The sequence below is a fragment of the Anolis sagrei genome, chromosome 4, assembly GCF_037176765.1.
Source record: "Anolis sagrei isolate rAnoSag1 chromosome 4, rAnoSag1.mat, whole genome shotgun sequence".
Classification (NCBI taxonomy): domain Eukaryota; kingdom Metazoa; phylum Chordata; class Lepidosauria; order Squamata; family Dactyloidae; genus Anolis; species Anolis sagrei.
The window spans coordinates 244,860,990-244,876,059 of record NC_090024.1 but is presented as its reverse complement, the minus strand read 5'-3'; the positions used below and the strand labels follow the sequence as shown (position 1 = coordinate 244,876,059).

Sequence of the window (15,070 nt, the reverse complement as noted above, 5' to 3'; positions counted from 1 at the left end):
AGTGGAGTATCTTGCATTTGTCACTGTTGAACTTCATTTTGTTAGTTTTGGCCCATCTCTCTAATCTGTCAAGATCGTTTTGAATTCTGCTCCTGTCCTCTGGACTATTGGCTATCCCTCCCAATTTGGTGTCGTCTGCAAACTTGATGATCCTGCCTTCTAGCCCTTCATCTAAGTCATTAATAAAGATGTTGAACAGGACCGGGCCCAGGACGGAACCCGGCGGCACTCCACTTGTCACTTCTTTCCAAGATGAAGAGGAAGCATTAGTGAGCACTCTCTGTGTTCGTCCACTTAACCAATTACAGATCCACCTCACCGTAGTTTTGCCTAGCCCACATTGGACTAGTTTCCTTGCCAGAAGGTCATGGGGGATCTTGTTGAAGGCTTTACTGAAATCCAGGTACGCTACATCCACGGCATTCCCCGCATGAATCCACAGCACTCCTCTGGATATAGGTGAACTACAACTCCCAAACTCGAGGTCAATGCCCACGAAACCCTTCCAGTGTTTTCTGTTGGTCATGGGAATTCTGTGTGCCAAGTTCGGTTTAAATCCATCACTGGTGGAGTTCAGAATGCTCTTTGATTGTATGTGAACTATAAATCCCAGCAACTACAACTCCCAAATTACAAAATCAATCCTCCCCCCAACCCCACTAGCATTCACATTTGGACATTGGGTATCTGTGCTCAATTTAGTCCAGTGAATGAAAATCCATCCTGCATATCAGATATTTACATTATGATTTATGACAAGTATCAAGTAGCAATGAAAACAGTATTATGGTTGGGGGTCACCACAACATAGGGAACTGCATTAAAGAGGTCACAGCATTAGCAAGGTTGAGAACCACTGCCCTAGAGTCATCCAGCCCAACATTCTTTTACCACCTAGGAAGTCACAATCCCAACCCTCTCAACAGATGTCCATCCAGCCTCTGTTTACAGACCTCCACCACAGCCCCAGGGAGCAGTGGGTTCCATTGTGAAACAGCTCTTACCATTAATGGCTTAGGAAGACATTTCATAGAATCTTAGAGTTGGAAGAGACCTCAAGGGTCATCCAGTCCAACCCTCTCCTGCCAATGAAAAAGTTGTGTCAGATATGAAGCAGAATATTATGTCTTCAAGGTGGGAAACTTATTTTAACTGTTTAATGGTTTCAGAGGAGGATAGCAGAAATAAGTTCTAAGAGGTGTATTGGTGACATGAGTGAAGTATTTAGAAATGATTGTCTTTACAAATTTGTGTCAAGATACTTATATCGCTGAAAAAATAAATACATAGAATCATAGAGTTGGAAGAGACCTCGTGGGCCATCCAGTCCAACCCCATTCTGCCAAGAAGCAGGAATATTGCATTCAAATCATAGAATCATAGAATCATAGAATCCTAGAGTTGGAAGAGACCTCCTGGGCCATCCAGTCCAACCCCATTCTGCCAAGAAGCAAAAAAATTGCATTCAAATCACCCCTGACAGATGGCCATCCAGCCTCTGTTTAAAAGCTTCCAAAGAAGGAGCCCCCACCACACTCTGGGGCAGAGAGTTCCACTGCTGAACGGCTCTCACAGTCAGGAAGTACTTCCTCATGTTCAGATCCTAGTCTCCATGGAAGCGGAAAACAAGCTTGCTCCCTCCTCCCTGTGGCTTCCCCTCACATATTTATACATGGCTATCATATCTCCTCTCATCCTTCTCTTGCTAAACATGCCCAGCTCCTTAAGCCGCTCCTCATAGGGCTTGTTCTCCAGACTCTTGATCATTTTAGTCGCCCTCTTCTGGACACACTCCAGCTTGTCAATCTCTCTCTTGAATTGTAGTACCCAGAATTGGATAGAATAGATTGGGAATAAAGCCAATGCCCTACACATCTAGGCTTGCCTTTTGGGAATCTAATTATATTTATTCAAGTATTTATAGCTCGCCTTGTATCTCAGGGCGGCATGCCCTCAAAGCAGCCTGATGGATTTAAAGCAGTATCAATAAGTATAAAACATTATTTTATGGCTGAGAGGAGACATGATGGCCATGGATAAAGATGTGAGGGGAAGTCCTAGGGAGGAGGGAGCAGGTGTCATGAATGACTTTTCAATCACTTCAAAGCATAGGTTCTTCGTATTGCCATTTCCAGTGTGAGAGGGTAGATCAGATTACAGAAAAACATTTAGACAAAGAATGACATTGGACATACAGACATATGGATTTTATGCAACTACATTGGATTTACAATTACATTGGTTCACAAACAAAGAAAGGGGAATTACATTTTCACTCACATTCACACACATTGAAACATTCCCGCCTAGCTCCAGCAGACAAGAGTCCTTTGTCCCACCCTGGTCATTCCACAGATATATAAACCCATTTTCCTATTTCCAACAAACCTCACTACCTCTGAGAATGCTTGCCATAGATGCAGGCGAAATGTCAGGAGAGAATGCCTCTAGAACATGGCCATACAGCCCGGAAAAACCTACAACAACCCATTCGCACACATGTACATGGATTCATCTACATAATAATAATAATAATAATAATAATAATAATAATAATAATAATTTATTTGTACCCCGCTACCATCTCCCCAAGGGACTCGGTGCAGCTTACATGAGGCCGAGCCCACAATACATAAGCAAAAAACAACAACAGTAATACAAAACAAGAAAATAAAACTCATAAAAAATAAGCAGTAAACATCAACAATAATACAACAACTTTTAAAAAACCTATGGCTGGGCCAAATGTAATAGTTAAAATTTTAAAAATAATGCTGAGTGTTATTCCTATTTAATTGTTCTGTATTTACTTTGAAAGTGGTTGTTATACTCCAGAAACTTTGTTTTTGTGGCTGCCACAAACCATCTTGAACTGATTGCGACTTCATTGAAAAACTAGAGCAAAATGTGCTGCAGGATGTCCCTCCCACAAAGGCAAAGTTTTTGCAGTTGAATAAACTTTGTCCATGTTTTTATGATAAACCAATTAGGAAATGACATTTATAACTCTGGAACAAAAATCATGCTACATAGTGTTATCAGGTCTGGGAGATCGCTGTAGGGATATTTCCTGATGGCTCAGTGATCTCCGTTCCCAGGAGCTTATGTTAATAGAGGAGACTGTGGGAACATGGGCCTTTACAATACATTGGATTTTAGCTTTATACATTTAGGAATAAATATAACACACAAGTTACACAAAACCATTTATTAAAGTTTTGATAAAGTTTGGGATACAGTTGCTGCTGGGTCCTTTGGAAGGTTTCAGCAGCTTCGGAACAATGAGACTTTGACATAGTAGAAAAGGTTTTAAAAACATAAATAAAATCATGTTTGTGTGAAATCTTCCAAATGTCTTAATTGTGCTGTCGCGCCTGGGGCTATAACTCTTAGTGAAAGAGGCATGGACGTGACATCTTTCCCCCAGGGGATTGCTTCTTGCCTTCCTTTAGGAAAACTGGAATGCCCAAGGACCAAAACACTGTAGATAACTCAAAATAGGTTTAATTGTTCACAAAGAGTTATCCCTTTAAGACAATAAGCTGGAAGTTTCAAAGGGGTAAAGGAAAATATACATGAAGCATAAGTCTCAAGGGTAAGAACCTCAGAATTGGTGCTGAGAGGTAACTTAATCAAGGGCTTCCAAGCCAAGTCTCTCTCTCACGTCCATCTGATAGAAAGTTTGATGGTGGAATGGAAAAGGAAACACTGACCTGCTCTCTAGGAAGAGGTGGGGTCAAACAATTGAGCAGGAGGAGCAATTCAACTGGTGCAAACAACATTGATTGACAGCTATAAATAACCAATCAATCCAACTATACATTTACAGGGTAAAAAGGCAAAATCAGGCATGATACAATAGTTCAAATCCTGCAACTTACAGTTCTACATATAAATGGTGCCACTCGCGCCATCACATTAATTAATTTGGGAAAGGTGTGTGGTGGCTCGATAACAATGTCGCTTTGATGCTACGTGATTGTAAGAGTGGCCATCAATAAGTGCCACACCGGCTTGCTGTCATTGAAAGGTCAGGACTCTTTCCCGCCTCTGCAACCCCACTCCATTAAAAATAGGCTTCTTCAAAAGGTAAATGAAAACACATCAAATATATATAAATAATTCAAAACAATGTTAACTTACGACATATGTAATGTGAAGATTGAAATTGTATGTCATGGTTGAGTTTCTGTAAATGCCAAACTCATGTCATTCGTAGCATTTAATCAGTTTCTTGTTTTGGTTTTATATTGAAGAGGCATTGAAAATCTGCTCTCACAGAGATATGTAGAAACCAAGGGGAGTAAAACTTGAAACACATTTGGATGATGTGATTTTTTTGTGTTCCTTTTTAACACACATACATATACAGGTAGTCTCTGAGTTACAATATATATCTTTATACTGTGTCTATCTACATATTTTATGCACACACACACACAAACAAGGGTTGAATTAAAAGTAATGCCTCCACCTTCGTAACTCCTCAACAGATGGCAGTACTGGTATGTGGCAGGTACTTGCTTGTTCAGTAGACTCTCCTCTACAGTTCCATTTTGGTGGGAAGCCTTAGCATTGAACGGTTGTGTCGTGCGTTGTTGGGCGAGTAAGTTTAAAGATGTTGAGGTGGGAACATCTGACTTGCATGGTAAACAAAGAGTTGGACATCCTGTGACAGCCCAACGACGCACAGTACTCACATCAACACAATCACCACAAACAGTTCCATACTGTGCACTTTAACAACACAACCATTCAATGCTAAGGCTTAATACCAAAATGGAACTGTAGAAGTGAATCTACTGAACAAGCCAGTACCTGCTGCATACCACTTACTTAGGCAATCCCTCGTTGGACGAGTAAGATGGTCTTCCATTATGGATTTCCTTGTGGGTTCGCATGTGGCTGTGGAGCCCTATTCTTGCTCTGCATCTTCTTCCACAGTGTGGGCATTGGTTTCCAGGTGGAAAGCGGTCCTGGTCGGGGTTGGCTTGATGCACCTTCCTCCTGGCACATTTCTCTTTTTCACCCTCCACTCGTGCCTCCTCGAATTCTGCAGCACTGCTGGTCACAGCTGACCTCCAGCTGGAGCGCTCAAGGGCCAGGGCTTCCCAGTTCTCCGTGTCTATGCCAGAGTTTTTAAGGTTGGCTTTGAGCCCATCTTTAAATCTCTTTTCCTGTCCACCAACATCCGTTTTCCGTTCTTAAGTTCAGAGTAGAGCAACTGCTTTGGGAGATGGTGGTCAGGCATCCGGACAACGTGGCCGGCCCAGCGGAGTTGATGGCGGAGGACCATTGCTGCATACCAGTACTGCAATCTGTTGAGGGGTTCCAAAGGTGGAGGCATTACTTTTCATTCAACCCATTTGTGTGTGTGTGTGTGTGTACACACACACACACACACACACACACATTACTGCAAGAAGTTGGAACCTTTAAGCCTGATTATGAATTGAGCTCTGTTCTTGTTGGATTTCTTTATTTGATGGTTGGTTTATGGGTGTGTAAAGTGAAATTAAACCTATTTCAAAAGGAGAGAGATAGAGCTTGCTTTCAGTCTGTGTGAACCAACAGTGACTCTTTCACATTGAAAGGACGATTGAGCCCATCCGGGTCACTCCCTTCGTTCGGCGCTGACTACATCAGGTCTGTATTTGTCAACCTCCTGACTCATGTTTGCCCTTCTGGCTGCAGCTCTTGGTTCTCTGGCGAGACATGAGGGAGGTGCCGCACGACATCACCCCATCAGTGACCACAAATGAGGTGGCCAGAGGCTAGGTGGACATCTGTCGGGCGGGCTTTGATTGTGCCTTCCTATGCTTCTGGATGTGAGATGTCATCCAAGCCATCTTATCTCTTGTATCCCACTCATCAAGAATTTTGAGTTCAGCAAAAAATGGTCAACAAAACCTTCATTAGGACAAAAAGGGGAGTTGAAACTGGACCTGAGAACCAGGTTTAAATATATGAAAGGATGTCACATTGAGGTTGAGTGAAGTCCTTTTCTGTTTTCTTGGAGACTAGGACTCAATGGAGCCATTGATTACAATTGCAAGGGAAAAGATCCCACCTAAACATTAGGAACAACTGAGTTATAGGTTTTTTCGGGCTATATGGCCATGTTCTAGAGCAGTGTTTCTCAACCTGGGGGTCGGGACCCCTGAGGGGGTCGTGGGAGGGTGTCAAAGGGGTCGCCAAAGACCATCAGAAAACAAAGTATTTTCTGTTGGTCATTGGTATTCTGTGTGGGAAGTTTGACCCAATTCTATTGTTGGTGGAATTGAAAATGCTCTTTGATTGTAGGCAAACTATAAGTCCCAGCATTTAAAATTCTCAAATGTCAAGGTCTATTTTCCCCAAACTCCATCTGTGTTCACATTTGAGCATATTGAGTATTCATGCCAAGTTAGTCCAGATCCATCATTGTTTGAGTCCATAGTGCTCTCTGGATGTGGTGAACTACAACTCCAAAACTTAAGGTCAATGCCCACAAAACCCTTCCACTATTTTCTGTTGGTCATGGGAGTTCTGTGTGCCAAGTTTGGTTCAATTCCATTGTTGGTTGAGTTCAGAATGCTCTTTGATTATAGGTGAACTATAAATCCCAACAACTACAACTCCCAAATGTCAAGGTCTATTTTCTCCAGACTCCACCAGTATTCACATTTGGGCTTATTGAATATTCGTGCCAAGTTTGGTCCAGATCCATCATTGCATGAATCCACAGCACTCCTCTGGATGTACGTGAACTAAAACTCCCAAACTCAAGGCCAATGCCCACAAAACCCTTCCAGTGTTTTCTGTTGGTCATGGCAGTTCTGTGTGCCAAGTTCGGTTTAAATCCATAGCTGGTGGAGTTCAGAATGCTCTTTGATTATAGGTGAACTATAAATCCCAGCAATTACAACTCCCAAATGACAAATCAATCCCCCCCCCCCCCCCACTAGCATTCACATTTGGGCATATTGGGTATTTGTGCTCAATTTAGTCCAGTGAATGAAAATACATCCTGCATATCGGATATCTACATTATGATTTATAACAGTAGTAAAATGACAGGTGTCAAGTAGCAACGAACACAATATTATGGTTGGGGGTCACCACAACATGTGGAACTGCATTAAGGGGTCACGGCATTAAGCAAGGTTGAGAACCACTGTTCTAGAGACATTCTCTCCTGACGTTTCGCCTGCATCTATGGCATGCATCCTCAGAGGTAGTGACCTCTACAACAACTAAAACAACTCAGTGATTCCAGCCATGAAAGCCTTCGACAATACATTATGAACAACTTATTGATGGTAACAGAGGTTTGGCAGTGGGATCTGGTCCCTGGAAATCCAGTGGAGTCTCCTTCTCTGGAGGTTTTTAAGCAGAAGCTGGATGGCCATCTGTCCAGAGAGATTGGATGGTGTCTTCCTGCATGGTGAGTGTGACGTCGCGAGTGGCGCCACCTATACGTAGAACTGTAAGTTGCAGAATTTGAACTGTTGTATCATGCCTGATTTTGCCTTTTTACCCTGTAAATGTATAGTTGGATTATTGGTTATTTATAGCTGTCAATCAATGTTGTTTACACCAGTTGAATTGCTCCTCCTGCTCAATTGTTTGACCCCACCTCTTCCTAGAGAGCAGGACAGTGTTTCCTTTTCCATTCCACCATCAAACTTTCTATCAGATGGATGTGAGAGAGAGACTTGGCTCTAAAGCCCTTGATTAAGTTACCTCTCAGCACCAATTCTGAAGTTCTTACCTTTGAGACTTATGCTTCATGTTCAGATCAACCTGGACGACGTTGAGAAGCTCAAGTGTCTTCAAACCAGTTCTTTGGCACCAGAGGAAGGCTTTGTCCCTTCATAATATAGGCCATTCAAATTGAGGTTGTGATTATTCCAATATTCACAGCGATTGAGAAAGAAGGACCTGGAAAAGCTTCTAAGCTGCAAAACTCCTTGGACCCAAGACAACCAGAGACTGTAACGTATATTTTCCTTTATCCCTTTGAAACTTCCAGCTTATTGCCTTAAAGGTGAACAATAAAACCTATTTTGAGTTATCAACAGTGTTTTGGTCCTTGGGAGTTCCAGTTTTCCTAAAGGAGGGCAAGAAGCAATCCCCTGGGGAAAGATGTCATGTCCATGCCTCTTTCACTAAGAGTTATAACCTTCAGGCGCGACAGCACAGTGGGAGTTGGACTGGATGGTCCTTGGGATCTCTTCTAACTCTACCAGTCTATGATTCTATGAGGTCTGCTGGATGGGATTTCTTCCTAGTTGCATCAATGGTAAAGCATACACTATACAGGGCCTTCTTTGCTGTAGCTCGCCAATTATAGAACCAATTAACTCAAATTTCAGTAAAAGTGATTCCATCTAAACACTGACTGAGAATAACATGGATTGCCTCAAAAGTTGGCGGAGTCTCCTTCTTTGGAGGCCTTTAAACAGAGTTTGGACATTTGTCATCAATTGCATTGCCCAGGAGTTTGGACTAGATGCCCTTTGGGGGTCTCTTCCAGCTCCAAAATTAGATTAATAATGGGAACCCAGTGGAGTCTCCTTCTTTGGATGGTGTCTCCCTGTATGTTGGGGGTTGGATTGGATGGTCCTTGGGGTCTCTAGGATTTTGTGATTCTATAAACTCAACCTATGGAATGCACACAAATGTGGAATTTCCTCCTGGATAATTCCAAAGCAGAGAAGGGTTTTAAACCCCTCCACTGCATCCAGTCATGTTTTGGCCGCCCTGTTTGTGCCACAGCTGGCCCAGCGTGGTCTCCGCTTGCCAAGGCATTTCCTCTCCTGGCAAGGCTTTGGAGCGACTCCTCTCCATGACTTCAGCCGCCGAAGGCAAAGTGAGCAAAACAGAGCAGTTCCCTGCAGAGGGCGAAGAAAGCTGGACGGGGTTTTGGCTCCGAAGGCTGGATAAACAACGAAGGGACAAGCCGTCACCCTTTAAAAAACACATGTCAACAAGACGAGGGAGATCCAGGCCTTTAGAAACTGCCGAGCGGCAGCTTTCCTTACATCAGTTGCCTCCTTGATCTGACCTTTCTTGGATGGGCCACACCACTTGCTTCTGCTGCTGGAAAGAGGCTGAGATTCAGACCCCAGTTTAGTCCAAGATTCATCTATTTGTATCCCATTCACTCCACAAAACTGCGTCCCAAGATGACTTTTGTGCATATGTAGGCTTTTAGGTCGCTTATGGATTTTGCAAGGTTTTCTTATTCAAGGAAGTTTTGGAAGTCGTTTTGCTAGTTCCTTCCTCTGAAACAGAGCCTGATAGTCATTGGTGGTTTTCCATCAAAATCCTAACCAAGGCAGTTAATTTTAAGATTTCTTTCCTGTTTAGACACGGTTAGAGGATTATCGCTTGCACAGAAGAGAAACAAAAAGAAAGTCATCTTCAACCACAGCAAGAAAAAAGCTAGGGAAGGTTAGAAGCCTATGTTCTGCTGTGTCAGAGAACCATCATGCTGAACACCCCAAAGGCATAATAACTCAACTGACTTTGGAAGCTAAGAATGGACACTCTGGTTAGTGCTTGGATGGGAGACCATCAATGAATGCCAGGACACTTTTCAACCATGGATTACTGCCAGAAGTAATTTGACTTATGTGATGAACCTCTCCATGTTTGAATAGAGCTTGAAGTGTCCTATAAGGACATGGAGCAATGAGTTCAAAATGTAGAAAAAGAGATTCCACCTAAGAAGAACACCCTGATGGTAAAAACCATTACACAGTGGAACATACTGTCGGAAAGCATATTCTGGAGGTTTTCTAGCAGAGGCTCACACATCTGCCATCCTGTCCATCTTGGCACATAATCAAGGAAATTAAAAACATGAATATGGGACCAGGACTTTGGATAATCTGGCTGACTGACAATGGACAATGACGACTGAAGCTTTGGAAACGGACTATGATAAGTGGAATGAATTTATTAATTACGGACTTGGCAAAACGATGGCCACCAGGCTGGCATTTTATTGTATTTTTATTGTATTAATGCAATGTTTTAACTGTTATAATTTATTGTTACTATTATTTTACTGTGTGAATTGTAGGCATCAACGTATGCCGGTTGGAAGCCGCCCTGAGTCCCCCTTCAGGGGTTGAGAAGGGTTGAGTAGAAATACCTGAAATAAATAAATAAATAAATAAGATGGAGTGGATGAGGGATTAGAGGACATCCAACCCCAAATTGGGAAACAAGTCGTCCAGGAATACCTGGCCGCTCTAAATGAGTCCAAGTCCCCTTTCAGGGCCAGAGCAACGACACCCAAGAGTACTGAAGGAACTAGCGGAAGTCATTTTGGAACCATTGGCAATCACCTTTGAGACTTCTTGGAGAATGGGAGAAGTTCCAGCAGATTGGAGGAAGGACAATGTGGTCCCAATCTTCAAGAAGGGAAAAAAGGATGACCCAAACAATGACCAATGTCCAGTCAGCGTCACGTCAATACCAGGCAAGATTCTGGAAAAGATTGTCAAGGAAGTGGTCTGCAAACACTTAGAAACAAATGCGGTCATCGCTAATAGTCAACATGGATTTATCCAAAACAAGTCATGCCAGACTCATCTGATCTCTTTTTTCGATAGAGTTATAAGCTGGGTAGATGCGGGGAATACCTGGATTTCAGGAAGGCCTTCTCTGACAAGGTCCCCCATGACCTTCTGGCAAGGAAACTAGTCCAATGTGGGCTAGGCAAAACTACGGTGAGGTGGATCTGGAATTGGTTAAATGGATGAACCCAGAGAGTGATTCTCCCCAAGGTTTTCTCCTCTTCATCCTGGAAAGAAGTGACGAGCGTAGGGCTATCAGGAGGGTTCCATCCTGGTGCCAGTCCTGATCAGGATCTTTGTTAATGACGGTCGTAGATGAAGGGCTAGAAGGCAGGATCATCAAGTTTGCAGTCCTTGGCAGTCCTTGGCAGTCCTTCTGAGCTTAAGGCACATATGTCTTTTTAGACCCCAGCTACCAGGATTGCACACCACTGAGGTCCCATCTATACTGCCATATAATCCAATTTCTGAATCCAGATTATCTGGCAGTTAAAGTGGTGTCCAATTGCATTCCTTCTACAGGGTAGATGCATCCCAAGAAAAATACCATCAGCATGGAACCTATTTTTCCTTTGGCCCTAAACCCAAACATGCTTCATTGCCCAGGCATTTACAAGGGGAAATATTGAACTCTTAAATTTAATTGACTCTAAACTGTTTTTTGGATGGATTGCATGGATTTGTGGGGTTTTTTTTGTCTTTGCTTTTGCAGCAGTTTGCAAAAAAAGAGAGCCAGTTAAACGGTTTCATTACAGGACATAAAGGTTAAGAGCCCAGTGGCAAGTTATATAATGCATCTACACTGTCAAAGTAATGTGGTTTAAAACTACTTTAACTTCCATGGCTCAATGCTATGGAATTCTGGGAGCTGTAGTTTGGTGAGGCAACAGCAGAAAAGACTAAAGACACTGTAAAACTATAACTCCCAGGATTCCATAGCACTGAGCCATATGGTTTTAAACTGAGGCCAAACTCAATTGAGTCTACAATGTAGATGCACCCTGTGACGGCTCGAGTGGCACCACCTATGTATAGAACTGTTAGTTGCAAGGCTTAAACTGTTGTATCATGCTTAATCCTCCCCTTTTTACCCTGCTTATGTATAGTTGTATGGATTGGTTACTTATAGCTGTCAATCAGTACTGTTTGGCTCCACCTCTTCCTGCCGGAGGGGAGTGCTTCCTTTCTTTTCATTCTGCCATCAGAGTTTCTACCAGATGGACGTGAGTAAGAGACTTGACTCTAAAAGACCCTGATTTTAAGTTACCTCTTAGCACCAGTTCTCAGGTTTTTTACCCTTGAGACTTGTGCTTCATGTTCAGACCAACCTGAACAACGTTGGAAGTCTCAAGTGCCTTCAAACCAGTTCTTTTGGCACCAAAGGAAGATCCTGAATCTTCAAAACATAGGCCATCTGAACTGGGGTTGTGGTTTGCTCTGGCATTCACAGCCATTGAGGAAAGAGGAAACTTGGTGAGGCTTCTCAGCTTCAAACACCTTGGACCCAGGACTAATTGAGACTGTAACATATATTTTCCTTCACCCCTCTGAAGTTTCCAGCTCATTGCTTTAAAGAAATAACTCTTTGTGATCAATAAAACTTATTTTGAGTTATTTACAGCGTTTTGGGTTTTTGAGAGTTCCAGTTTCCTATAGGAGGGCAAGAAGCAATCCCTTGGGGGAAAGGTGCCACGTCCATCCCTCCTTTATTGAGAATAATAGCCACCATTTTCGACAGCACACACCCTCAGAGAAACAGATTTATTTTAGCATCTTTGGATCCGAGTCTGCAAAATTGACTGAAATCCAGAACTTAGTTTTAAATAATACTAATAGGTTCTTGTGGTTTTTTTCGGGCTATAGAGCCATGTTCTAGAGGCATTTCTCCTGACGTTTCGCCTGCATCTATGGCAAGCATCCTCAGAGGTAGTGAGGTCTGTTGGAATTAGGACAAGCCATGAGAGTAAAGATGAAGATCCACCCAGAGGGAAAGGGTTCTCGCCATACATCAAGGGAACCACTGACCGCAGAGGGAAGCTGGTGAGGAAACACAACATACAAACAATCTACAAACCCACCAAGAAAATCCAACAAATGCTACATTCAGCAAAGGACAAGAGGGATCCTCTCACCTCTGCAGGAGTCTACCGGATACCATGCAGCTGTGGACAAGTCTACAGAGGGACCACCAAACGCAGCAGCATTGCCCAGACACGAATCAAGGAACATGAAAGGCACTGCAGACTACTCCAACCAGAGAAGTCAGCCATAGCAGAGCACCTGATGAACCAGCCTGGACACAGCATATTATTTGAGAACACAGAAATGCTGGACCACACCAACAACCACCATGTCAGACTACACAGAGAAGCCATTGACATCCACAAGCATGTGGAGAATTTCAACAGAAAGGAAGATACCATGAAAATGAACAAAATCTGGCTACCAGTATTAAAAAACTCTAAAATTACAACAGCAAAACAGCAGAGAGGAAACAACCAGGCACAGATTAACACCTCCCAGCAAGAGATTTTCCCAGGCTCAGGCAGGCCTTCAAATGCTAATGAAGGTGATCACCTGAAACATTCACACCTAACTGCAGCAGGGAAGAGCTCCTTGCCCCACTCCAGCCATTCCACAGATATATAAACCCATGTTCCTAGTTCCAACAGACCTCACTACCTCTGAGGATGCTTGCCATAGATGCAGGCGAAACGTCAGGAGACATGCCTCTAGAACATGGCTCTATAGCCCGAAAAAACCCACAAGAACCTAGTGGTTCCAGCCATGAAAGCCTTCGACAATACAATACTACTAATAATTGGTCTTAAAGGGTTTGCTAGATTTCTTCCTCCAGTTTCCATTTTCTAATTTCCTTGTTGTCACATCATGCTGTTTCTATGTACCATGGAATTTCCTTTGGAGGCAAAAGGTCAACATTGGAATTTTTTTAAAACAGGCAAACAGGTAAGCTTCCTTTCCTTCCTGCTAGGTAACACAAGTAACAAAAACACACAACCCAGGGCTACGTGTTGTTGCAGCGATGCCGTTTCCTCCTTCTGCTTTTCCTCCCCATAAGGCCCCTTTGTTCCCCCATCGTCTTAGGGCGTGGGCATTTTTGCACACAGATCTCTTTCACTTCCACAGACCACTGAGTGTTTTTCTCTCTCCTGGATTCGTCCTCCGATGACCTGAAGTTCCTGGCTCATGCCCAGGTGCCCATACCTGCTGCTCACCTCCAGAAAGAACCCAATTCTTGGCCTGTCCCCAGCATCCTCCATCCATCATCAACCTGCAGGAAGGTAATGGAAAGGTGCAGCTAGACCAGGGGTTCTCAAACATTTTCAGCCACAAAGCCCTTTTTGAAGCAAAAAGTGTTCATAGATTCCCAAGAAATGTTTATATTATATATTATATAAGGTAGGTGTATGTATGTATGTGTGTGTGTGTGTGTATATATAATGTAATGTTCGTTTTGTGGGATTAACAGAACTCAAAAACCACTGGACAAATTGATACCAAATTTGGACACAAGACACCTAACAGCCCAATGTATGTCCTTCACTCAAAAAATGATTTTGTCATTTGGGAGTTGTAGTTGCTGAGATTTATAGTTCACCTACAATCAAAGAGCATTCTGAACCCCACCAACGATGGAGTTGTACCAAACTTGGCACACAGTTCTCCCATGACCAACAGAAAATACTGGAATGGTTTGGTGAGCAGTGTCCTTTGGTTTTGGAGTTGTAGTTCACCTACAACCAGAGATCACTGTGGACTCAACCAATGATGGATCTGGACCAAACTCTACATGAATACTCAATAATATGCCCAAATGTGAACACTGGTGGAGTTTAGGGAAAATAGAATCTTGACATTTGGGAGTTGTAGTTGCTGGGATTTATAGTTCACCTACAATCACAGAGCATTCTGAACCCCACCAATGATAGAACTGGGCCAAACCTCCCACACAGAACCCCCATGTGGGCCACAGCAATGCGTGTATGTATGTGTATACACACACACACACACACACACACACATATATCAGGCATGGGCAACCTTTTTGACCAACATAAGCTGAACAGTATTTCAGTGGAAGACCCCAGGGGGCATCAAACTGAACTCCTTTCTGCCATGCAGGAAAAGCACAATCAAAGCACCCCCAACAGATGGCCACCCAGCCGTAGTAGTAGTAGTAGTAGTAGTAGTAGTAGTAGTAGTAGTAGTAATAGTAGTAATAGAAACCCAAGGGGCCATCGTGGAGCTCCCCAGAGCACATTTTGAGAACCGCTGATCTCAACTATTGGACGAATGCAGTTTGACACCACTTCCACTTGCATGGCCCAATGCCATGAAATCCTGGGAGTTGTAGCTCTACAAGGTCTTCAGTCTTCTCTGCCAAAGAAGGCTGATACCTCATCAAACTATAGCTCCCAGAATTTCTATAGCTTTGAGCCAAGGCAGTGAAAGTGGTGTCAAACTGCAGTACAAATGCA

At 43.1% G+C, this 15,070-nt stretch overlaps 1 protein-coding gene across 1 annotated transcript in view; it reads right to left on the bottom strand.

Moving 5' to 3' along the window:
* The window catches only part of LOC132772730 (protein-glutamine gamma-glutamyltransferase 2-like), a 59,480-nt gene extending 44,627 nt beyond the window's left edge, over positions 1–14,853 (bottom strand). The window contains exon 1 of the mRNA XM_067467128.1: positions 14,742–14,853. Within this exon, the coding sequence (XP_067323229.1) occupies positions 14,742–14,853 (112 nt within the window). The remainder of the gene's footprint in view (positions 1–14,741) is intronic.
* Positions 14,854–15,070: the final 217 nt, after the last annotated feature.